Here is a 26,500-nt window from a genome sequence, read left to right as displayed (position 1 = left end):
ATGTATGTAGTATTTTAGTATTATATGTAAAAACATATGTAAATATACATGCATATAGCTACTAAATCAGCTTCTCCTCCCTCTCTCTAGGTTAATCTAGGTAATAAGTGGTCTTGTTTCAATCCTCCCACCCAGGCATTTTCCAGGTGGTTGCCCCATGGAGCAACCTGCTCTTCCCAGCCACTCCCAGCAATGCTGTGGACTCTGCTCCTTCTCTGCTGGTCACCAACTGGAAGCCATGGACTTGGTCCTTTCTGCAGAATACTGTTCCTGTCACACAGACACTGGTGAACACCACATTTCAGTTGTCATACTACCGCCACACAAAATTATCTTGGTTTATTACCTTTTAATGGAAGGATCAGGGCAAAAGGAATGTGGGATGATCAAATCATGCCCATTAGGATGGCCATTATAAAACAATATCAACAAGAAGAGAAGAACAAGTGTTGGAGAGGATGTGGAGAACTTGGAACCCTTGTGCATGGTGGGAGTGTAAAATGGTGTAGCCACTGTAGAAAACAGTTTGGTAGTTTCCAAGAAATTAAACATGGTATTACCATATGATCCAGCAATTCAGCTTCTGGGTATGCACCCAAAAGATTTGAAAGCAGGGGCTCAAACAGATATTTGTACACCCTTGTGCATAGCAGCATGATTCGCAATAGCCAAAAGGTGGATGCAAACCAAGTGTCCCTCGGATGGATGAGCACAATGTGGCATATCCAGACAATGGAATGTACGTTCAGCCTTAAAAGGGAAGGAAATGCTAGTACGTGCTACAGCATAAGCCACATGTAAGAAGGACCAATATTGTATGATTTCACTAATGTGAGGTAACTAGAATAGGACAATGCTTAGAGTTGCAAAGTAGAATAGAGGCTACCCGGGACTGGGCTAAGGGAGGAATGTGGAGTTATTGCTAAATGAGAGCAGGGTTTCTGTTGGGATGATGAAAAATTTCTGGAAATGGCTATTAGTTATGGTTGCACAACATTGTGAGTGTACTTAATACCGCTGAATTGTACACCTTGAATGGCTAAAATGGTGAATTTTATGTTTCGTGTATTGTATTATAATTTTAAAAAAGAAATGTTGGATGATAAGAAAAAGTTGAACTGTCCTCTGGTTGCTATTTTTCTACAGCCCAAAGGGAAAGTACCAAGAATGCTGAACTTTTCTTGGATTAGGCTTCCTATCCTAACTGTTCTCCCATTTCTGACCTTCCTCCGATGCCCTCAGGAGAGTCCCCTTTTAGAGTCCCCCTTTCTTTAAACTCTCACAGTGCAAACTGCCACCCACTTTTGGGAAACCTCACCGCCTATCCACACACATTGATGCTGCCCTAAAATCTAGCACCCACCCCGTGTCAGCCAGCGAGGCTGCATAACACAAATCTCAGTGGCATTCAGTAACAGTGTTTATCTCTCTCTCTGCATTTACAGTTGAGCTAGGATGCGATTGATCCAGGCTGGACTCCTCTGGCTTGGCTTCAGGCCCTGGGTCAGGTTCAGGTCTGCTGCACGTATCATCATTCTGAGACGAGTAGGCTACCCTAGGTGTCAGAAATGCAAGAGAGCAAGCACAAGTGGGCAAGCATATTTCAAGCCTCTGCTGACACCAAACCTACTAACATTCCATTGACCATAGTCACATGGCCAAGCCCAAGCAAAGAAGTATACTTTGCCCACCATGATAGGAGTCATATGTACAAACTCCTATAGGGAATTGGGGCTGGTAATTCTAACCACAGCAAACTCCTTTGCCTGTCCCTGGCAGGAAGTTTCCTAAGTCTGAGTTACTTTGTTTACCATTAACATCAAGAGGATGTGATGTACAACACGATGACTAAAGTTAATAACAATGTATTGTTGAAAATTGCTGAGAACAGATTCAAAGTGTTCTCACCACAAAAATAAATAAATAAATGAAAATGAGAAGTAAGTTAATGAGCTTGATTTAGCCATTGCGCTATGTGTATATTTATTTCAAAACAACATGTTGTACATGATAAATATATACAATTTTTAATTGTCAGTTAAAAGTAAAATTTTTAAAAAGAAGATGTGGTGGAATGTGGAGGTTTGGAAGCAGAGTCTGGGATGGGTTTTGTCCTTCGAGTCCTCAGAAGAGTCAAGCCTAAGGTGCTGCCCTCGTCCCCGTGGCTGAATGTGGCTCACCGCCACATCCACACGTGGAAGACGGGCAACATCCCTTTCTTATTAGGGCCATGAGACAGAATTTGCACCTGTGTTTTTTGCTTCAATCCCTTGCTAGACCCTAGTCTCCTGCACACACTTTAGTTGGAGGGAAATTGGAAACTAGTCTCTAGGTGGGTAACCACGTGCCAGTTAAACTCCGATCCCAGCAGTGAAAGGGAAGAATGACGACTGGGGAGACAGCAAGTTTCTGCCAGAAGAAGTTACCCCTGGAGGTAGGAACAGGACCAGGGAATAGAATGGGGACTCGTGCGTCATACATTATGCCCATAGCAAGTCTGAAGCTGAGTTCCCAACCCCTGATAGGAAGAAATAGTTTCTTTTCTCTAAACTGGTAAATTAACTGCCTCTGTACCATTAGCTCACTTCACTAGTCATGTTCACAGGACCCTTTCTTCTATTCTCCCAACAAATGGTAACTCTGTCACTCACTTAGTGACAGGTGGGGTCAATGTGTGTACACGCTGGTTAAGTGTCTATCTTCCTCTGTATATTTACATATTATTTTAAAAGTTTATGACAATTTAGGCCAGCCATGGTGGCTAATGACTATAATCCTAGCACTTCAGGAGGCTGAGGCAGGAGAATCGCTTGAGGCCAGGATTCAAGACCAGCTTGAGCAAGAGCGAGACCCCCATCTCTACAAAAAATAGAAACACCACCCCGGCGTGGTGGCACGTGCCTGTAGTCCCAGCTACTCAGGAGGCTGAGGCAAGAAGATCACTTAAGCCCAGGAGTTTGAGGTTGCAGTGAGCTATGATCATGCCACTGCACTCTAGCCTGGGTGACAGAGCAAGACTGTGTCTCAAAAAAAAAAAGTTTATTATAATTTTCATAATACTTTCATGTACTTTTTCTAGATTTTTCTCTAAAAAGTAGGTACATTTAATTATACTGTAAATGCAACTTTGTGTCTTGCTTTTCTCATTTAACATCATAGTATGACCACGTCGTCCAGAAAGTATCCAGCCATTGTTAATATAATGAGAATGGTTTGCATGACGGTGATGTGACCTGGCAGCCAAGGAGCGTGGACTGGAACGCGCATGCGTGAACAATGACACCCTCGCTGTACTAGTCAGTGGGGTGCTAGACACCATTCAGTGAGCATGTACACCACGTGGCTGCCACGTTCAAAATGAGTGAGCAAATAGAGTAAAGAATCTGCATCAAATTTTGCGTTAAGCTTGAACATTCCCTCTCAGAAACTATTTGGAAGATTCAGAAGGTTTTTGCAGATGATGCAGTGAGTGCAGCACAAACAAGAGTATGGCACAAACACTTCAAAGATGGTCGAGAATCTGTTGAAAGTGATCCACGTTCTGGAAGGCCTGCAACAGGCAGAACACCTGAGAATGTTGAATGTAGACGGGTTAGGTTAAGAGATGCTGGGAGAACTGTGTGAGATCTCAAGGTGCCTACTTTGAAGGGGACTGAGGTGTCATTGTCCTATGTATGATGTTTCTTGTATCTTCCTCAATAAATGTCTCTATTTTTCATATTACATGCTGGATACTTTCTGGACAGACCTCGTACAGTTAATACTCTGTACTGCTGAATGGTCTTCATCGTGTGTAATGGCTGAAAATATCCCGTTCAATGGATTCACCATAGTTTACTAGCTGGGTGTTTCCTTATACTCAGATAATACTCTTTTTTAAAAAATTAAACTTTTTTACTTTGAGATAATTGTAAATTAACATGCAGTTATAAGAAATAATACAGAGATATCCCCCAAAACCTCTGCCTGGTTTCTCCCAGTGGTAAAATCTTATGAAAGTATATATGCAGTACAATATTACAACCAGGACATTGACATTGATACAATCAAGATACAGAACATCCTGTCACCCCTGGGATCCTTCATGGTGCCCTGTTACAGTCATCCCCACCTCCGTCCCACTCCCACTCCTTCCTTAACTCCCAGCACCACTAATCTGGTCTCCATTTCTACAATTTTGTTATTTAAAAATGCTATATAAATGCAATCGTATAGTGTGTAACCTCTTGGGATTTCCTTTTTTTTTCTATTTTGGAGACAGAGCCTCACTCTGTTCCCCTGTGTAGAGTGCAGTGGCGTCATCATAGCTCACTGCAACCTCAAAATCCTAGGCTCAAGTGATCCTCCTGCCTCAGCCTCCTGAGTAGCCGGCACTACAGGTGCATGCTATGACGCCGCCTCGTTTTTCTATTTTTGATAGAGATGGGGTCTTGCTCTTGCTCAGGCTGAGGATTTCCTTTTTTTCATTCATAAATTTCACGTATGAAGTATACTTCATGTACTTCATATACTCATATACTTCTCTGGAGATTCATCTAGGTTTGTGCATGTATTAGTGGTTTGCTCTTTTTTATTGCTGAGTAGAGTTCCATAGTATAAATGTACCAGTTTAACCATCTACCCATTCGAAGACATTTGTGTTGTTTAAGCTGAGGGGCTGTTGTGAATAAAGCTGCAATAAATATCCACGTACAGATTTTTACATGAACATGAGTTTTCATTCCCCTGGGAGAAATGCCCAGATCTGCAATTGCTGGATCATACAGAAGTTGCATGTTTGGTTGGTGTGTGTGTGTGGGGGGCTGGGGGGGTGGGTGTGTATGTGGGTGTGTTTCAAAGACACTGCCAACCTGTTTTTCAGAGTGGCTGTATCACTTTACATTCCCACCAGCAATGTCTGAGTGATGTAGTTTCTTTACAATCTTGCCAGCATTGGGTGTTGTCACTATTTTTAATTTGAGTCATTCTGATGGGTATGTAGTGATATCACATTGTGGTTTTAGTTTGGATTTACCTAATACCTAATAATGTTGAACACCTTTTCCTGTGCTTATTTGCCATTTGTATATCTCCTGTGAAACGTCTCTTTATAGTTCTTCGCACGTTCTAATTAGATTTTTTGCTTGTTTACTGTTGAGTTTTGAGTGCTCTTTATATATTCTAGATATTATTCCCTTCTTGAATCTATAGTTTGCAAATTTTCTCTCAGTCTGCCTCTTCTCTTTTCACCTTCATAGCATGGTTTTTCATGGGGAAAAAGTTTTTGATTTTTATAATGTGCAATTTGTCAATTTTTCCCTTTATGAATTGTGCTTTTGGCGTCAAGCACAAGAACTCTGCCTAGCTCTAATTCTTGAAGATTTTATCCTGTACTTTTTAATAAAAGTTTTATAGTTTTATGGTTTGAATTTAAGTCCATGATCCATGTTGAGTTAATTTTTGAATAAGGTATGAGACTTAGCTCAAGGTTCGTTTTGTTGTTGGCAAATGTCCAGTTGCTCCAACATCATTTATTGAAACGACCATCCTTCTTTCCTTGAATTGCTTTGTAACCTTGTCAGTGATCAGTTGAGCATATTCATGTAGGTCTATTTCTAGATTTTCTATTTGTTTCCCTTGGACTTACTTGTCTATTCTTCTGTTGATAACATGCTGTTTTGATTACTATACCCACATACTAAGTCTTAAAATCAGGCAAAATGATTCCTTCCACTTTATTCTCTTTTTTTTGAATTAATAGACTTTATTTTGTTGACAAGATTAAGGTTTACAGAAAAATTGAATGGGAACTACAAAGAGTTCCCATATATTCCCTCATCCTTTCTCTATAGTTTCCCCTATTAGTAACACCTTGCATCGTTGTGGTTTATTTGTTACAATTGATGAGCTAATATTGATACATTTCTATTAACTAAAATCCATAGTTTACAACAGGGTTCATTCTTTGTGCTGCACGTTCTATGGGTTTTGACAAATGTATGATGACATGTATCCACTATTATGGTATCATACAGAAAAGATTCACTGCCCTAAAACTCCCCCGTGCCCCACCTACTCATCCCACTCCATTTATCCCTCTCTCCCTCCCCCTGGCAACCACTGATCTTTTACTGTCATAATAGTTTTGTCTTTTCCGGAATGTTATATAGTTGAAATTTTTTAGTATATAATCTTTTAGATTGGTTTCTTTCACTTAGCAATATGTACTTAAGGTTCCTCCATGTCTTTTGTGGCTTAATAGCTCATTTGTTTTTATCACCGAATAATAATCCATTGTACGGATATACCACAGCTTTTTTTTTTTCCATTGACCTATTGAAGGAAGTGTCAGTGGATTCCTAGTTTTAGAAATTATGAATAAATATTTTACTTCTAAAAAACCCCACTGTTTTAGCTATTCTCATTCTTTTGATTTTCCATTTAAATTTTAGAGTAATCTTGTATTTATCTTCAAAAAGCTTGCTGGGATTTTGGTAGGAATTTTGTTAAATCTGTTTATCAGTTTGGGGAGAACTGACATCTTTACTATATTGAGTCTTCTGATACATGAACACTATATTTCTCTCCATTTATTTAGATCTTTGATTTATTTCATCAGCATTATGTAATTTTTAGCATACGAGTTCTGTACATGTGTTGTTAGATTTACACCTAAGCATTTCATTTTTTTAATCAATTGTAAGTGATATTATATTTTTAATTTGGTTTCATGTGTTCATTGCTAGTATGTAGAAATAGGATTCATTTGTTTATGTTCAGCTTATATCCTGAGACCTTGCTGAACACACTTATTAGTACTAGGACATTTTTTGTATATTCCTTGTGATTTTCTATGTAGACAATCATATTATCTGTAAATAGGTGTTCCTTTTTTCTTTTTTGTATTTTTCATTGATTTATCATAGTTGTACATATTTTAGGGGTACATGTCATATGATATAAGTTTACAATGAGTAATGATTAAGTCAGATTAATTGGGATATTCAGCACATCAAATATTTATCTTTGTGTTGGGAACATGACAGATTTTTTTTAGCTATTTTGAAATACACAATAAATTATTGTTAACTATAATTTCCCTATTGTACTGTTGAAGACTAGAATTTATTCCTTTTATCTAACTGTATTTTTGTACCAATTAACCAACTTCTCTTCATCCCTCCCTCTCCCTCCTTCCTTTCCCAGCCTCTGGTAACCACTATTCTACTCTCTACTGCCACGAGATCTACCTTTTTTTAGCTCCCAAATATGAGTGAGAACATGTGATATTTGTCTTTCTGTGTCAAGCTTCTTTCTTTTCTTTCTACATTTTATTATTATTTTTAATTTTATTTTTTATTGATACATAATAGATAGACATATTTGGTGGTGCAAATGTAATTGGGGGTGATAATTTTATACATTCATATAATTTGTAAAGATCAAATCAGTGTAATTGGGATATCCATCACCTTAAATATTTGTCTCTTCTTTACGCTAGAAACATTTGAATTATTCTTTTCTAGCTATTTTGAAATATAAAATGGATTATTATAAACTATAGTCATCCTACGATCTATCAAACACTAGGTTTCACCTCCTCTATCAAACAATAGTATATTTCTACCCGTGAATCAACCCTTCTTCATCCTCCTCTCCTTCCTACCCTTTCTGGCCTCTGGTAACTACCAATCTCCTCTCTGTCTTCATGAGATCTGCTTTTGTAGCACCCACAGATGAGTAAGAACATACAATATTTGTCTTTCTGTACTTGGTTTATTTCACTTAACATAATGACCTCCAGTTCCATGCATGTTGCTGCAAATGACAGGATTTCATTCTTTTTTATGGCTGAATGATATTCCATTGTGTATATATATCACATTTTCTTCATCCATTCATCCATTGACAGGCATTTAGATTGATCCACATTTTGGCTATTGTGAATAGCAGCACTTCAATAAACATGGAGGTGTGGATATCTTTTTGATATATTTATTCCCTTTCTTTTGGATATGTATCCAGTAGTGGGATTGCTGGATCATACAGTAGCTCTATTTTTGTTTTTTTGAGGAACCTCCACATAGTTTTCCATAGTGGCAGTGCAAATTTACATTCCCACTAGCAGTGTATGAGGGTTCCCCTTGCTCCACATTCTCACCAGCATCTGTTATTTCCTGTCTTTTTGATAAAAACCATTTTAACTGGGGTGATGTGGTATCTCATTGTGGTTTTGATTTGTATTTCTCTAGTGATTAGTGATGTTGAGCATTTTTTCATAAACCTGTGTGTCTATTTAGATCTTTTGCCCCTTTTTTTCCATGGGATTATTTGGCGTTTTTTTTTGCTATTGAGTTGTTTGAGTTCCTTATACATTTTGGTTATTAATCTCTTGTCGGATGAATAGTTTGCAAATATTTTCTCCCACTCTGTGAGTTGTCTCTTCACTTCATTGATTGTTGTCTTTGCTGTGCAGAAGTTTTTTAACTTGATGAAATCCATTTGTCTATTTTTGTTTTGGTTGTCTGTGCTTTTGAGGTCTTACACAAAAAAATCTTTGTCCAGACCAATGTTTTCCTAAAGTTTTTTCTAGTAGTTTCATAGTTTCAAGTCTTAGATTTAAACCTTTAATTGATTTCGATTTGATTTTTGTATAAGGTGAGAGATAGGGGTCTAGTTTCATTTTTCTGCATATGGTTATGGTGTTTTCCAAGCACCATTTATTGAAGAGACTGTCCTTTCCCCATTGCATGTTTTTGGCACCCTTGTCAAAAATGCATGGATAAAAAAAATAAATGAATTAAAAAAATTAAAAAAAAATTCATGGATATGTATCTCGGTTCTCTATTCTGTTCCATCGGTCTATGTATTTTTATGCTGGTACCATGATGGTTCAGTTACTATGATTTTGTAGTAAATTTTTTTATTAAAATTTTTTGTACATTATATTTGTACATATTTATAGGGTACACGTGAAATTTTGTTACATGCATAGATGTAGTCAGGTCAAGACAGGGTATTTAGAATATCCATCACCTAAGCATTTATCATTTCTGTGTGTTGGGTACATTTCAAGTCCTCTCCTCTATTTTGAAAAATACAATACCTTGTTTTTAGCTATATTCACCTTACTCCACTATCAAACATTAGAATTCCTTCTATCTAACTACATGTTTGTACCCACTAACCAACCTCTCTTTATTCCCCCTCCCACCCATAAACACTTCCCAGTTTCTGGTATCTATCATTCCACTCTCTATCATCCTGTGATCAATTCTTTTAGCTCCTACATATGAGCGAGAATATGTGATATTTATCTTTCTGTGCCTAGCTTATTTCACTTCACATAATGACCTCAAATTCCATCCATGTTGCTGCAAATTACATGATTTCATTTTTTTTATGTCCAAATAGTATTCCATTCTCTGTGTGTGTGTGTGTGTGTGTGTATGTGTATACACAGACACACAGACACACAGACACACACACACACACATACACACACACACTACATTTTCATTATCCATTCATCACTTTATGGGCAATTAGGTTGATTCCATACCTTTGCTACTGTGAACAGTGCTGCAGTAAATGTGAGAGTGCATGTATCCCTTTAATAGTGATATATTTTCCTTTGGATAAATACCTAGTAGTGGGATTGCTGGATCATATGGTGGTTCTGTTTTTAGTTTTTCGAGAAATCTCCATACTGTTTTTCACAGTGGCTGTACTAATTTACATTCCCAACAACAGTGAATAAGAATTCTTTTTTCTATATATTCTTGCCAACATTTGTTATGTTTTGTCTTTTTAATAATAGCCATTCTGACTTGGATAAGATAATATCTCATTGTGGTTTTGATTTGCATTTCCCTGATGTTTACTGGTGTGAGCATTGTTTCATGCACCTGTTGTCCATTTGTATATCCTCTTCTGAGAAATGTCTATTCATGTCCTTTGCTCATTTTTTAATGGGATTATTTGGGTTTTTTTCCCATTGAGTTTTTTGAGTTCCTTGTATATTCTGGATATTAGTCATCTGTTGGATGAGTAGTTTGCGAATACTTTCTCCCATTCAATGGATGTCTTCTTCACTCTGTTGATTGTTTCTTTTTGCTGTGCAGAAGTTTTTTAGTTCCATTTGTCTATTTTCATTTTTGTTGCCTGTGCTTTTGGGGTCTTAAAGTCTTTGTCTAAACCAACTTTGGTGGCTAAAGACTTCACCATAAAGACTTTAGCAGAGTTTAGCCATAAAGTCTTTGCCTAGACCAATGTACTGAATAGTTTGCCCTGTTTTCTTCTAGTAGTTTCATAGTTTCTGGTTTTATTTTGAAGTCTTTAATCCAGCTTGAGTTGATTTTTGTATATGGTGAGAGATTGGGGTCCAGTTCATTCTTCTACATATGGTTATCCAGTTTTCCAACCATAATTTATTGAAGAAGGTACCCTTTCCCCATGTATATTTTTGACAGCTTTGTTGAAGAGCATTAACTATAATATTAGCTGTAGGATTTTTGTAGATGCTCTTTATCAAATTGAGGAAGTTTCCCTCTGTTTCTATTTTCTGAACTATTATATAATATTCAATATAACATATTCAAATTATTATGAATGGGTGTTGAATTTTGTCGAATAATTGTTTTGTGTCTATTGATATCATCATGTTATTTTTCTTTAGCTATTAATATGGTGTATTACATTGATTGATTTTCAATATTGAACTCATGGATTGTTTAGAAGTGTGTTGCTTAGTTTCCAGGTGTTTGGAGATTTTCCTGTTTCATTTATGTTATTTATTTTTCATTTGTTTCCAATGTGATCAAAGAACATGTTTTATATAATTTGAGTTCTTTTAAATTTGTCAGGGTTTGTTTTATGGCACAGAATATGGTCTTCTTGGTATATGTTCTATGAACACCTGATAAAAACATGTATTCTGTTCTTGTTGGGTGAAGTGTTCCATAAATGTGCTCATTTATAGATTGTGTTGTTTTGTCTTGTTTTTCTATGTTCTTGCTGATTTTATGTCCAGTTATTCTATCAGTTGTTGAAAGAAGAGTGTGAAGTCTTCAACTAAAATTTTAGCTTTGTCTATTTCTCTTTTCAGTTCCATAAGTTTTTGCTTTATATATTCCACTGCTTTGTTGTTTGGTGCACACACATTTAGTATTGCTATGTATTTTTTATGGCTTGTCTTTTTATTCTTATATAATGTTCCTCTTTGTCTCTGGTCATTGCTTATGCTCTACACTCTACTTTATCTTATATTAATTGGATCTTTCCACTCAAGCTCTTCTTCTTCCTCCACTGAAAATCCAGAGAGTGAGACTATGGGTTTCAGTGAGGACTGGACTATACCACACAAAGAAGAGGACAAGGGATGAGTGTATGGGCTGTGTGCCAATACCAATTCTTTTGACAATTGCTATATTTCTAGGGAGACTACTTGTTTCAATGTAAGAGTCTAAATGACAAACAATGTGATTAAGGCATTTGCTGAATTGTGTTGGGAGTAAAATGGAAGCATAGGTCTGAAGGGTGGGGAAGGCTTGAGCATATTATGATCTAGAGCTAGGTAGGCCTTAGTGATTCTGCAACAGCATGCTATGGCTAACCAAAGGCTCAGGCCAGGGAAGGTGACGTGGGTGTTTTGTGGTGACCATAAACCCTGGCCAGTCGTTGTCAGGCTGGAGGGAGAGGAACGATTGCTGACAGCTGGTAGATCATTTCTGACTGCATTAATGAAAGGTGGTAAGCTGTGGAAGATCCATAATAGGAGATAATCAGAAGATTAATTATGTTTGCTTTTGGAGTCATTTGAAGACAGGGCTACCTTAGCTATCCTTCTCTGGCCCAGAGCTTTTGTTTATTTGTGCCATTTTGGAGTGTGGCTTTATCTCCAAGGACTTCTCCCCCTGCTCCATTATGTTGGAATTTCCATCTATGAAGCATTAGTAGGCGATAGAAATGAGGGTGTGAGACCTGGTTTTTGAGCTCATGGGAGCACTGAATGTACAACTCTGGTCATAACCTCTAACCACCATGGGCCTCAGATTCCTTTTATCAGGTTATTTTGAGAACTTATGAACTTAGTGTGTGTAAAAAGACTCTGTAATATTAAAATTCCATGCCTATACTTTGTAAGGAAAGTAGGAGTCCAATTCATTCCTGTGATCAGTTGTTCGTCCATTCATCATGTTTATCAAGTCTCTGGCACCAGTGAAATAATGGAGCCATGCTGTGGAGTCTACTCTGGAAAGAGCTGAGATGTGCTGGTCCATGCTCCACCATGCTGTCCAATTCCCCCATGCAGTCGCTGTCCTTTTGGGTTGGATGTATGCTCTCTTCTATGGGACAGAGAGATGGTTAAGAGCAGGTTTCAAAGAACTTTTATCGGCCAGGTGTGGTGGCTCATGCCTATAATCCTAGCACTTTGGGAGGCTAAGGTGGGAGGGTTGCTTGAGGCCAGGAGTTCTAGACCAGCCTGAGCAAGAGCAAGACCTTGTCTCTTCTAAAAATAGAAAAATTAGCTGGGTGTGGTGGTGTGTGCCTGTAATCCCAGTTACTTGGGAAACTGAGGCAGGAGGATTGCTCAAGCCCAGGAGTTTGAGGTTGCTGTGAACTTTTATGACACCACTACACTCTAGCCTGGTCTAGCCCGAGCAAGACCCTGTCTCAAAAAAAAAAAAAAAAAAAAATTGTGTGAGTCAAAACCAAACTTTCAAAAACAGCGATATTCGCATAGATGGAGTGAAATAAAGCAAGTTTCCCAGACTCATAATAAGGTACCGACAAAGCACACGGCTCACTGGACTCAGGAGCCTCGATAAACAAGAGCAACATTTGTAGTAGACAAGCTACAGATCATTTGGGTGTCCCGGATGTGCTCTGAATTCTTCCCCAGGAGTGGCTTCTCCCCCTTTCCTGCGGAGCTCCTTGCAGAAAGGGGCTTTGCCTTGCTGGTGGAATCCCCGTTATCTGACCCCATGCTTGCCCACAGGAAGTCCTTGTGTGGTAGGATGTAGTTAGTGCCAATGATGAGCATCCTTGGTTTTGGACTCGTAGGTTGGAGCCCTGCCCCGGCTGTGTGACGTGCTGGGAGTGCTGCAGGAGGAGCGGGACCAGTGCCTGCAGGAACTCTCCAGAGAGCACACGGGAGACCTGCACATGCACACGCAGCAGCCGGTGTCAGGTATGCGGCTCACCTCAGCGCCGTGTCCGTCCTTGCTTGTGGGTTGTGTCCAGTCTCACTGGGTGGGGGGAGCTTGTCCTCTGGGCCAGGATGGGATGTGGGGGTTGGTCCAGCTTTATCCACTTAGACAATCAGCTGGGGGGGGAGTCTAGAGAAATCTGGAGAGCAGTCTGCACAGACCCCAAAGCCAGATCTTCCCCACATTTCCCTTCTCTGGGCCTGTGAGTACAGCCAGAGTTTTCTTACTATGAGCGTCTGCATGGCTTGGTTCAGGTAAGAGTTTGGTGGGAATCGCTTTGCAAGGCGACCTCCCCCTCATCCATTCTTTTACCTCCACTGCCAGCTCCGTGAGTGAGGAGTGGGGAAGGCAGTGAGGGGTCAGAAAACCGTGGGGTCCGATGCAGGCTGACACTCCCTGGCTGTGTGACTGACCACAGGCAAGCGATTTAACCCTCTGAGCCTGTTTCCTCATTTACAGAGTGGAGGTGATGATGTCTACTTCAGGATTACATTAATAAATGAGATAAAGTGTGTTAAATACAGATGCTCTGTAAAAATTGCTAATTTTGATATCAATTATTATTATTATTCAACACTTTAAATATCGATTTTATATTTAAATGTTAATGTTATTTCTATTCCCTTCCTTAACTTCTCTTCTTTGTTATTTATCATCTAAGAGTTAGGCGGAGTATAGCATTAAGAAAAGAACCCATTGCAGGTACGCAAACAAACCTCTGTACATTCGTGTTCATAACAGTCCTATTCACATTAACCAAGGAGTGGAAACAACCCAATGCCCATCAACCGATGAATGGATAAACAAAAATGTTCTTCACCCATGCAGTGGAATATTCTTCAGCCTTAAACAGGGAGGAAGTACTGATACATGCTCCAACATGGACGGACATTGAAACCATGGTGCCAAGTGAAAGAAGCCGGATGTGAAAGGTCACACGTTGTATGATTCTACTCACATGATATGTCCAGATTAGCCAAATCCATAGAGACAAGTTAGATTAGTGGTAGTAGGGGGATGAGGGGAGGGACAATGGGAAGTGACTGCTTGATGGGTACAAGGTTTTTGGGGGGAGGTGGTGAAACGGTCTTAGAACTAGATAGGGGTTGCACCATAGTAAACTGTGAATGTACTAAATGCCACTGAATTGTACATGTTAAATGGTTAATTTTATGTTATATGATTTTATGTCAATTTAGAAAGAAAGAAAGAAAGAAAGAAAGAAGGAAAGAAAACAGAAAAGAAACCAGCCTTTTAAATTAGACAGACTGTGTGATCTTAAACAAGTTACTTAATATCTCTGGGCCTCAGTTTCACATCTATTTTATAAGATTGGTGTGAAATTAAAAGCATTTGTTCAAAAAACACTTATTTAGCACTTACTGGTATCGGGTGGGAGTGGTGAGAACAAAGGATCAAAGGTGAGAAGTAAGGAACACGGACCCCTCTCCTACCATTTAGCAAAGCGCTTTGCAGTACGTGGCAGGAACTTGAGGAATTGGTTTGTTGCGTGTTACAAAAAGTCCAGAGCTGGTGCAAAGTTCCAGGATGTCATCATATTCCAGATTCCTTCTGTCTTTTGGCTGAATGTGTGGCTCCTGTCCTCATGGTCATGCAATGGCTGTTGTATCTCCAGAGAGGAGAGGAGAGGATCTGTTTCTGGGAGGAGGAAGAAGAAAGTCACAAGAAGTTTCCAGAAGAGATTTTGGAAGAAACAAACCAAACCAAACCAAACAAACAAACAAAAAAAGAAAGTCACAAGAAGGAAGGGTGAGATATATTGAGAAGCCAAACTCTCCTAAAACTCTCCAAGTGACTTCTGCTTATATTTCACCAGCCAGAACTGGACTGCATGGCCACTCCTGGCTCAGTGGATGCTGGAGGTTGAGTTTTTAGCTGTGCATGTGGACGCCTTGAACAAAATCAGGTAGCACTAGAGAGAAATAAGAGAATAATGGCCATGGGCATTAGTTTCCATAGTCGGCATGACTCGGCCTGGCGAGGGAGACGTGAATCAAATCATCACACATTTGTGTAAAGCGACGACGAGATGAGGACAGGGTGCGGCTCTGGCCGAGTGTATACCCAGGGGTCTTGGCCTAGTCTAGGACTCCACGAGGGCTTTCCTGAGAAAGTGACGTTGGCACCAAGGCCCGGCCATGCCTAACAGCTGCCGGGCACACAGATGCAAGGGAGCCTGCCACAAGACGAGCACACAGGGGCTCCTTGGCCCCGTGGAGGGGTTTCATCCTGATCCTAAGAGCAATGGAAAGTCCTGGAGAGTCTTAAGAGGCCAGTAGTGTCATCATCTGCATTATGAAAAGATCTCCCTTGCCGCAGTGGGAGGCGGGTTGGAGAAGGAAATGAGAGAGACTCACTGGGCGCTGGTTGTCTGGGCAAGAGACAGTGATCCCTGGGACTGGATAGGATGTCTTCATTTGGGCTCCTCAGAAGCTGGTGATTCCAGGCGAGAGCAGCAGGGCTGTGGAACTGAGACGAACAGGGAAGGAAGCTGGGAAGTGTCTCATTATCACTGTGGGCACCTGGAGCTTGGTCCTCAGGCCCACTCGAGGAGCCAGCGTGCAACACACACCTCGGAGTGTCAGAGAAGCTGGAATATGTAGCCACCGGTTCCCCGTCAGTCAGAGGCGGGGCTGCGGCGTTCCTCCCCGTGCTCTTCCACCTGCTGTGCCTGGGGGCCCAATGGCTCCCATAGCTGAAGAGGCCCCCAGACAAAGCGGGGTGGCGCGCACAGGAATGGGGAAGACCAGGAGCTACGGGCAGGGTCTGCTCTAAGGGGTGCAGGGGAGCAGACACGTGGAAGAGCTGTTCCAGCGGGAATGTAGACCGGACAGGGCAAGGAGTCTGACTGGGAATGAGGTGGGAGAGGGAGAATCTGGGATGAGCCGCAGGTGTCCGACTTGAGCAGCTGGAGGAAAAGGTGAAGGAAGACCAGGTAGTTTGGTGAGAGGAGATGGAGATCACGACCGCAGCTTTAGATGTGTGGCGTGCAGGCTTCAGAGGCGGGGTCAGGGCCAGGGAGAAACTTGGCAGGTGGCAAGTGAGGCTGTGGCTGAGAGGGAGAGGGTGTGGGGGTGGGAAGAGGAGAGGACCCCGGGCGAGCTTCGGGCACCCCAACCCTCATCCATCGGGAGCAGCCGGAGGAAAGCGAGGGTGCATGGGTGGCAGAGGCCAAGCAGTGTGGACGCTGCAAGTGTTGTGCTTTAGCCAATTCACTCAGCCACCATGTGAGGACAGGGACATGACGGACGCCTCTCCCATAGTTTGAGCCTTTCCTTCTCTCTATGGGCTCAACAGCTGTGCTTGGGGAACCAGACTGTGTGGTCCTCTGGCACTCACAGGGGAGCCACTGAGAGCCTCCCGTTACCCCCAGAAAACATCTGGAACAGCAGGAAGCAAGGCACCGACAAGGCCAGCCTGTGGCACGGCTGCCCTCGGCCTCATAGTTCCAAGGAGATAGATGCCTAAAATCCCAGTGACCGAGCGCCCCAAGAGATAAGGCCTAGAATGCCGAGCGTCTGGGAGAGATGACGGTGAGCTCCAGCTCACACTGCTTAGGAAGGGACGGTTGTTCTAACATCTGACAGTTTAAAATGTCCCCACTGCTCTCCAGTGGTTCCAGCTGACTCTGCCCCGACTAGTGACCCCATTGGCTGGGGCCTCGGCTGGCGTTCCTGTTGGGCTTCTGCAGTGGCGGGAAGGTCTGCAGCGAGGCTGCTCCCAGGCTGGGTCTGGTGAGATGGGTGCAGGGGCTGGGCGCAAGGCCGGGAGCAGACAGTCGGCCGGAAGCAGAATCGGCTCTGCTGCTTCATCTCTGGGGATTCGGGCTAGAGGCTCCCCTTTTCTGCTCGCTTTAAAATGGGGATAATAATCGTACCGACTTCATGGCGCCGTTGTGGGAAATGAGTGAATCAATATCTGAAGAGAGCAGGATGTCTCAACGTAGCAGGAAGCTCCTCTCATGGCCTCTCTGTCCCAGCTCCTTGGGGCACGCAGGTGGGTGAAAGGTTGGCCAGGCTGGCCCTGCCCGCCGCGATCAGCTCGGGCCAGTGGGATCTGTTTCGCGTATTGGCCTTGTGCAGTTTTCATGTAGGAAGAGGGGTCTGTTGCTTTGAAAACACAGTTTTAAAGCCCCTGAGGCAGAGGGTGTCTGAGGACCCCGGCTGCCGGAGAAGACGCCAGGCCTGCCCCGCCGCATGGGTGAGAAAGCCGGGCCGAGGGGCCCACCGGGAGTGTAGCACAGAGAGTGGCTGGGGGGAAAGTTCCCTGAAAGGCCGGGAAGAGAGGAGAAGCGGCTAAGGGCCAGAGCTGGTGCCCAGAGCCTCCACCCGCACCAAGGCCCTGTCCTGGTGCCGGATCGGGGCGGGGGGCTGCGGGACTCTCCACTGGGGGTACGGAGTTAATGGTTAAGCTGTCCGGTCTTCCTTGGGGTGGAGGTTAATGTTTGAACATCAGACGAGTCACAGGAAGTGCTGCTCATGGAGCTGTCACCAAGCCCGGCACACTTATCACAAATAAAAAATTAACTCTTCAGCTATTCCGGGTTAGGTGGCCAAGGTTTTCCTGGCGTTTTGTGGGAACCTTTCGGTGTCACCCTAATATCTGCATGGCCTGGTCTCCTGGACTATTTATTACTTTGTTTACAGAAGCCTGTACCCCCTGAGAGCTGGCTGGTAGAAGGGCTCTGGCTCTCCCTTGGGGAAAAATGTTCCGGAAGGACAGTGTGGTGGCACCGCAGGAGAGGTGTGGGCTTGGCAGTCAGACAGTCCTGGGCATGTGCCCTGCTCTGTCATGTAGGTGCTGTGTGACCTCGAGCACAACACTGCTCCTCTCTGGGCCTTAGTGTCCTCACCCATCAGATGGGGACATGCCAACCCCGTTCCTTCCGGTCTCTGTCCTGCTGGTTGCCCGCTCCCCAGAGCACCCGCAGGAGGAAACAGGCTTTTTATTTTGTACCTCTTTTAGTGAGTGAAATCCACATACATCAAGCATTTAAAGTGTAAACAGTTCAATGGCGTTGGATACATTCACAATGCTGTATACGACCATGAACTCTAGCTAGTTCCAAACCATTTTCATCACCCCAAAATAAAACCCTGTACCCACTAAGTAATCACATCCCATCCTTCTCTCTCCCCAGCCTCTGGCAATTACTAATCTGTCTTCTGTCTCTATAAATTTGCCAATTCTGGACATCCCATATAAATAGAATCATACAATAGGCGACCTTTTCTGTCTGTCTTCTTTCAGAGAGCGTAATGTTGTCAAGGCCATCCACCATGTGGCATGAATCAGTACTTGACACGTTTTGGCTTTTTTTTTTTTTTTTTTTTTGAGACAGAGTCTCACTGTGTTGCCCGGGCTAGAGTGCCGTGGCGTCATCTTAACATTCTGGCTTTTAATGCGCTTTTCCCTGACAAACATTCCCAGCTCCCTTCTGGGCTCCCCTGGGCTCCCGATGCCCTTTGGCAGCCACGCCCCGTGCCCCCGCCCTGGATCAGCCCCCCTGGCTGCCCCCAGCTCACCTCTGCCCATCCTTTCCTGGGCACGACTGATGTTGGCTCATTTTTCTAAAATAAGTTAGCTTATGTTTGTATGACATTTTAGACAATTTTTAAATTTTAGCTCTTAAAACAACTGTGTGATAAGTACCATTATTATCCCTGTTCCACAGATGAGGAAACGGAGGCTCTAGGGGTCTGAGATCGCACAGAACAGAAACTAGACTCTCAGCCCAAATCTTTTGACTGTAAATCCTGAGCATTTTCGAGTTTGCGATCCAGTCTGATCAAGCTCAACACAACTGAGCTGCAAATGACCGATTTCCTTACCCTCCCAAGAAGGGCTTTCCATTAGAAACAAAGAAAGAGAGATTGCTGCCACCAACTAATCCTTAAGTTGTGTGATAGGTGGCGTGGAATGACGAGGTTTAGGTCAGGTGAGGGATGGGTGGATCCATCTTGGGGTGGATGAGGAGGGCTCTGTGGGGGCGGCACACAGTTTGCACGGGCCCGGGAGGGGAAGGGCTGAGCCCCCCTTGGTCGGAAGCTGCCTCGCCGGCCTCCTGGAAGAGGTGTGCCAGCCTGCTCTGGGGAAGTAGCCGCTTAGCCTCAGGGCTCCAAGGTCCTTCATCTCATCTAGTGCAGCCTCCATGCGGTGTCTGAGGCTCTTCCTAGTCTCCTAATGCCACGACCCTCTCTGTTTGAATACTTACAGTGATGGGGAGCTCATTGCTCCCAAGATGTCCATCCCATCAAATAGCTTATGCTTCTTGATTTCAAGATAAACACCCCAGCCTCTTTAGCTGTTGCTCCTGTGATGGGACTTTAGATGCGTTTTCCTCCCTGGGCCTTCAGTTCCTCCGACCCCATTCCAACCACAGCTTCTGTGTGTGGTCCAAAGGAGACCAACACTTTTCTCGCCCTAGAGACTGTAGGTCAGGCCGCCAGCAAAGCGAAGGAAACCTGGCCAGGCTGCTCCTTGGCCTGGGGATGGGGCCGGGCGGAGCTGAGAGGGGTGAAGGGAGACTTGATGATGCTAGGACACAGGTGGCTGTGCAGGGGCTTGTCCTGACTCATGGTGGGGCCTGGGGGAGGAGAAAGGGGTGAATGGAGGTGGGCAGGTGGCAGAGGCACCTGGGAGATGGCTGTGGCAGTCCCAGGCAGAGGAAAGAACTACGACAGAGCAGAAGCTAGAAGAGGATGCAAGGGGGCGAGGCAAGGAGGAGCTGTGGGTTCCCTGTGATCCCAATAGCGGATGAAGTGAGCATTGTGGGCGTGGGGGGCATGGGGGCCGCAGCATCCCCTGCCTGGTGGCCCATCCAGCACGGCCCTGGGGAGCCGGCTGGCTCCTGGCCCAGTGTCACTGTGGCCTAACACATCGCTCCAGAAACAGTCCCAGGTTATGGCCAGGCCATCTGAGTTCATTTATACATAAATCCAGGACTGGAGTGTGGATGCTCTGCTTGGACGAACGCAGGGCAAACTCGCAGTCAGCAGAGGGCTCTAGCGCCGGGCCTCAGGCTGGATGGGGGCTCTAGAGACCCCCAAGGCACTGTCCTGCCCTCTCAGGTGTCCCTTTGCCCCTCCCGGACCCTCCCCAGCCCAGGCCCTCCTCTGGGCCACCTCCCTTACCCCATGGGCCTCATAGAGCGCTGGCTCTTGCCGAGTGCTGTGTCGGGGCCGCCCCAGGGCCAGGCCCTCACAGAAATAAAGGAGACGAATCTTTATCCATAAACTCTACTGGGTGAAAGTGGAACTTTCTCCATTTTCTGTGACTTTAATTCTGATGCTGTTCTCCTGGGATGGCAAAAACTTCTGGACCTTTCTCCCCATCCTGGCTTTCCCAGGGTGCCAGAGATTCACACAGCACCATGGCTCAGGGGGAGCCCATCTCATCTCGAGGTGATGATGGTGTTGGTCACAGGTGGTTCTTTGCTAGGAGGCACAGGCTCTGCAAGGCTGTCTGTGTCCTGCTCATCTGGACGCGCCCCACAGCTGTTTCTCCTCTGGGCTGGCAGGGCAGCAGCATACTCGTGCCTCTTCTGGAACCTTCCGTGTCCCCGCTCATCGCGTCCCCTCCATCTCTCTCCAGTCTGGGGGAGGTATTGCTCCTTCCCTGTTTTCTCCCAGGCATTTTGATTACACCAGAAAGAATACCTCTTTATCCCCCCAGGGGCCCTTGGAAACCCAAGCCAGGAAGTTTTCTTGTCCTCCTCTGAGACTTCAATCTGAGGAGAAGAAAAAAGATCAGAGGTCAAGAGATCCGAAAATATTCCACTGCACACACACACAAATCATGTAACTCTCGCAAAAATCCTGGAGAATATTACTATGCCCATTTTATAGGTGAGGAAACTGAGGCTCACAGAGGTAAGTGGCATGTCCAAGGTAGGCTTGGGTCCAAAGCCCACTCTATCTTCACCACACCACCCGCCTCTCCCGGCCTCCCATGCTGTCCTCCTGGGCCATGGGCACTCGGGCAGGGAACCCTCCTCCCCAGACAGTGTTTGTGGCCTGGTGGTGTTTTTCCTGGTTTCCCCACGTAAACCTCCCCAGCCTTCCATCCTGTCCCCTCCAGCCAGGCAGTCGGTGGCCACAGGTGACCATCAGAGATGGCAGAGGGGTGGGGAAGCCTGCCCCTCACTGTGCTCTGGACCTGCTGCCCATGTAGCTAATTCATGTCCCTTTTGGCCCTGCCTCTTCTGGGGCAGGGACCCCTCCCTCGTGGTGGCTCTGTTGACAAAGTTCCCCCATCCCTTATCTCATTGAATCCTCCCACATTCTGGATTTAAAACTGCCCAGGATTCCACAGAGACCCCAGTCCTGGACTGTGTCCCTTCGCTGCCAGAGCTCCTGGGGAAGGCCGGAGCCAGGACAGGACGTCTGCAGCTGAGCTGGCAGCACCCTCCTCGCCTCCCTGCAGGGCCTGGGAGAGGGGGCGTCCAGGAGTGGGGTCTGAGATGCTCCACTCGCATCCTGGGCGCAGCACAAAGGGGTCCCTGCAAGCAGCCAGGAGGCCACAGAGACCACCCAGCTCCCACAGGCCACATTCCCTCCAGCCCAGCTACAGCCACGTGCCACTCTACTATGATTTCCTTCGTATTTTTCCCTTTAAATCAATAGACTTTTAAAAAATTCAGCCTCATCCTAAATAATAGTAGTTATAAAATTACAGATGTGATATGCTAGTTTTATAATTTTTCTAATACATATGAAATTCTCTAAAAATATGTAATTATTAAAATAAAAAATGCTCAACCATGTACCAGTCAAAAGCATAGGCCACCTGTGTGTGATATGGTCGTAGCAGGCTGGGAAACCCTGGGTCTGTTCTGTGCCCAGACAGTGGGGCCAGGGCTGGGAGAGAGTGACACCGTGCCACAGGTGCCCAGGGAATGAGGGACGCTGTGTGGGGTTAGCAGCTAGGCTTGCTGCCACTGAGGGCCAGCCTGATGGGTGGGCACCTGCTCTGAGCTGCAGAGACAGGAAGGCTGGGTGGGGTCCCAGCCCCACCATTACCAGCTGTCACCCTGCACTTGTCGCTTTGCCTTTAGGATCCTCAGCTTTCTCGCCTCTATTGTGGAGCAGTGACCTACCTGACCCCTGGGCTGCTGCGAGCACAGGCCTGGCTCATCCCTGGTGTCCCTGTGGGGCCTGCCTGACGTGACCCAGGTCAGGCAGCCTCTCAGACTTCCTGGCACCCTCCGCATCTGTCTTGCCAGTCAGGCGTGTGTCGCCAGCCTCATGGCCCGGAGCCTGCAGCCGGTGCCCTGGCTGACCTGGCCAGCCTCAGCCATCCCTGAGCCCATTTCTCCCCAGGGAGGTAGGAGGCTCCTGCTTTTCTCGTGCTCTGGAACCGCCCCCTGCTTCCAACTCAAGAGTCCGGCCTGAGCTGGCAGCAAAGTGGCACCTTGGAACAAGGCGTCCTGCTGCCGCTCAGGGATGGCTGCTGAGGAGTGAGGTCTCGGGGTCAGCCTTAGCCTCCTGTGAGTCTAGACACCAGAGTAGCTCGGGGTAGAGAGACACAGCGGGCTATCCGTAAAGGGCCATCCCAGGCTTCCCAGGACCAAGTCACCGTCCCACAGGCATCCGGGGAGGCCTGCCGCGTGCAGGGATACTGCTCGGGCCGGTGAGCAGCACGGCCTCCAGGATCGTGGCAGAACCCTGCCTGGGGGAGTTCAAAATAGGGAGGGCCTTGACCCCCCTCCTCTGACAGGGCTCACTGCGAGATTCGAGGTGAAGATTCAGGACCATCCAAGGAGTTTCTCGTCTCCTACATTCCTCGAAGGACACAGAGCCCTGGACCTTGGCCTCATAGATGCTTCTGCCGTCCTTGTGGGAGCCCCATCCAAACCCTGCCTTCTGCCCTCTATGCCCACCTCCAATTCCACCCCGTCCCCATACCCTCCCTTGCCCAGGGCCCCAGTCTGCCTTTGTCACTCCCGGGGCTGCCTCGCTTTCAAAGCCCCCACCAGGCATCCTGGTGTCAGGCCTGGGCCTCTCTGGGCCCTCCCACGTCCTGGTCCCCTGTAGGGGTTGGTCCTGCCTCCAGGCAGAAACAGGCCACACCTTCCTCAGCTTCCCATCTCTCCAGCCGACCCTCCCCTCTGCATGCGCCTGACCCAGTCCCTCCTGGCCTGGCTCACCCCTTACCTCCCCCACCTCCCTGCCTCTCCCACCCCCAGAGCCTGTCTCCAGGAAGGAGGGCTCCAGGCAGCTGGGGTCGGTGTCACCTGGGGACAAGTCCAGTGGGTGGAGGACTGGGCAGGTCAACTCTCAGCCCCTCCATTTCCTGACTATGTGATCCCCGGAAACCACTTCTCCTCTCCCTGCCTGTATGAAATGGGGGTAGGGCAGGAGCCTTGGGGTGCCGCTGTGGGGTTAAAGGAGCTCATGCACGGGAAGCACAGGGCTCCTCCCCATCAGCATCAAACCACAGCTGGCAGGCAGTGGGGTCAAGGCGAAAGTCCATTCACGAGGAATGCTCGATGGGGACCGGTGTGGGAGCCAGGGGCTCCGGCATTCGTCCATTCACTTGTTCATTTGCCACGTGTGTTGAGCGCCTACGCTATGCAGGCACAGGGGCCCCAGCAGTGGGCAGTCAGAGTGTTCCTGCTCTTATGGGCTCTCTGCCTGGTGGTGGGGGAGGCATCTGCGCCCAGGCCCCAAGGTGAAGACGCTGACTGGCAGTGACCTCCCTCGGCCTTGGGAGGTGGGTCTGGGCCTGCCTGTCTCACAGTCTCAGAATTGCTCCCGGGAGCCAGGCTCAAGTCTGAGCCTGGAAATGGGGGCCCTCAGCTGAGGGGAGGAGGGAGGTGCAACATGGAAATTCTCAAAGCAAGGCTTGTTGACCAACAGCAGCTCCAGGAGTTCTTAGAATACAGAGTCCTGGGTCTGGCCTCAGGAGGACTGAATTAGAATCTCTTGGGGTGGGGCCCAGAGATTTGCAGCCTCTGACACACTCCCGGCTGGTTCTGATATATGCTGGAGGCCAGACTTCTGCAGAGGGACAGGTGGCCAGGGAGACTTCACTCAGAGGGGGTGAAGGCATCAAGGAGGATACAGATGCTTCGAGCTGGTGGGATCAATACCTTAGAAAAGCCGGGGATTTGCTGTCTGGGTACTCCAATGACCCTTGCAGGCTGCACCCACCTCCCAGTCCCCAGAACTAAAAACTGCAGTTCAGAGGACCCAGCCTAGTTCACCCTCTAGATGCCAGGATGAAAAAGGGAGAGGCCTGGGGCAGGCGGTGGGGAAGGGGTGCCATCCACCACTTCTTACTGTGTGCGGCTCCATGGGTGGGCTTTGAGCTCCTTCTCTGGACCAGCTCAGGAGGGAGGCTCTGGTTCTTCCAGAGGAGATGGGGTATGGGCTGGGGCAGCTGTCATGGTGGGGTGGGATTGGAACCCAGGTCTGCAGGCCCGACAGTCCTGGCTCTTTGGGGTGCCGTGCTGTGCATTGTATTTCGTTCTCCAAGCCGGATGAAGGGCCCTCACTTCACAAATGTTCCTCAGCTCATTTCCGGCTCCCTCCAAACCTGCCCCAGGAATGTCCTTCCAGAGGGCATGGGTCTCCAGAGCCTGTTTCAGGAAGCAATTTCCCTGGGTTGCCGCCTTCTGGGATCACTTTGGGAGAATTGGTGGGTGGTTATGTGAAATGATAATTCTTAAAAGACAGTATAATCCTAACTCGTATACAAATATAAAATGAATACTTGCCAAACATTTTATTTTATTAGTGGGAAAATCAGGAAGATTTTACCACTGATTCATAGAATTCAAAGCATCATACATATAAGGCAGAATGGTAAAATAAATTTACAAATAGAATCAAAATTGGTTGAATACAAGGAGAGGAAAATGTAAATCAATTGTATTTCTACTGGACAAGAATCATTTGCATTGCTACCAATTATCTACAACTTACAGAACTGCAAAATAGCTCAAAGACAATAAAAGGCCTGAGACCCCATAGAATCAGATAATCCAGAAGGCTGTGCTTAGATAATGTCTAGTTTTGCATTGAAAATACCCAGTAATCTTTTTGATTCATTTCAAAGTCTTTCCATTTGTAGAAGTGGCCACAAATCTGGCACTGAGCTTCCTAGCAGCCAAATCAAAGAGGAAACATACTTCCAATTCAGTGTCTATAAGGACAGATATATATTAGTTATTCGCAATAAGTTCAGCTTCTCAGTGCATTGAAAGCAGGTTCTCCCGACTCCTTGGGACCAGGAACCAGTGGTATCTAACACATGAGGGAGGGGCCTCGTGTAGGAACACAGAGAGGTAGGAAGCAATATCCTCGACAATATCTGTGCCACACAGTGGTGACTGGCGGAGCTGCCGGGGCGGTGGTTCTCAAAGCATGGTCCCAGACCAGCAGCATCAGTAACACCCGGGAACTTAGAAATGCATGTTCCCAGGCCCCACCCCAGACCTATGGAGCAATCCATGTTTAAGAAAGCCCTCTGAGTGATGCTGATACAAGCTGCAGTTTGAGGATCATGGGGCATGACGTTAGAATTACCTGCAAAGCTTTCATAAGATATCACACCTGGGCCCCATCCAAACCAATTCAATCAGAATCGCTGAGTTGGGCCCAGTTATGTGTATTTTAAAGCTCCCATGCAGCCAGGAGGGAGGGCCTCTGCTACTGAGTTGTTTAATGCAAGCTGAGGCCGCAAGATGTGCCATCTTCTGCTCCAGAGAAATCCAGACCTTCCCTCGCAAGGCCTATACGAGATGGTGTGTGTGCCGCCCTGCCGGCCTGCCTCCTTCCCTCCCTCCTTTTCTTCTTTTATGTCTTCAGCACTGAGCACTCGCCCTGAAGATGGAAAGGGGAATTAGACACCATTGGTTCCTGGTCCCAAGGCGTCAGTACCCGATGGGAAATTTGGAAGTGTCTAGTGGGAACTCCAGGCAGGCAAGGGTGGCAGGGATGGGAACAGGGTGGTGGGGCAGCCCTTGGTCCACGCTCCATCCCTGTCTGATGCTGCTGCTCTTCCCAGCAGGCTGCATGGGGCTGTGGGACAACACGAGCTGCTGGCCGTCCTCTGCGCCGGGACAGACTGTGCAAGTGGCGTGCCCGAGATTCCTCCAGCTGCTCACGAGCAGAAATGGTAACCACGTGGCCCAGGGAGCCTGGCTGGGAGGCTGAGGGGTAGGCCCTGTGTGGGGCCTCAGCCTAGAAGTGGGAGGCCAAGGAAGCTTCTCTGAGGACCGGTGGTGGGTAAAGTGATGGGGGCGATTGCTGTAGGGGATGGAAGCCTTGCTTGGGAGTGTTGGC

The 26,500-nt window shown here is 46.2% G+C and overlaps 1 protein-coding gene across 1 annotated transcript in view; it reads left to right on the top strand.

Moving 5' to 3' along the window:
- SCTR (secretin receptor) overlaps nucleotides 1–26,500 on the top strand; it is a 73,878-nt gene that overhangs the window by 12,736 nt on the left and 34,642 nt on the right. The window contains exons 2-3 of the mRNA XM_012644666.1: nucleotides 13,045–13,171; nucleotides 26,226–26,333. Of these exons, the coding sequence (XP_012500120.1) occupies nucleotides 13,045–13,171; nucleotides 26,226–26,333 (235 nt within the window). The remainder of the gene's footprint in view (nucleotides 1–13,044; nucleotides 13,172–26,225; nucleotides 26,334–26,500) is intronic.

Source organism: Propithecus coquereli, unplaced genomic scaffold (genome assembly GCF_000956105.1).
Source record: "Propithecus coquereli isolate 6110/MARCELLA unplaced genomic scaffold, Pcoq_1.0 Scaffold217, whole genome shotgun sequence".
Lineage (NCBI taxonomy): Eukaryota > Metazoa > Chordata > Mammalia > Primates > Indriidae > Propithecus > Propithecus coquereli.
Note: the sequence above shows the minus strand (reverse complement) of the source record. Positions and strands in the feature narration are given on the sequence as shown.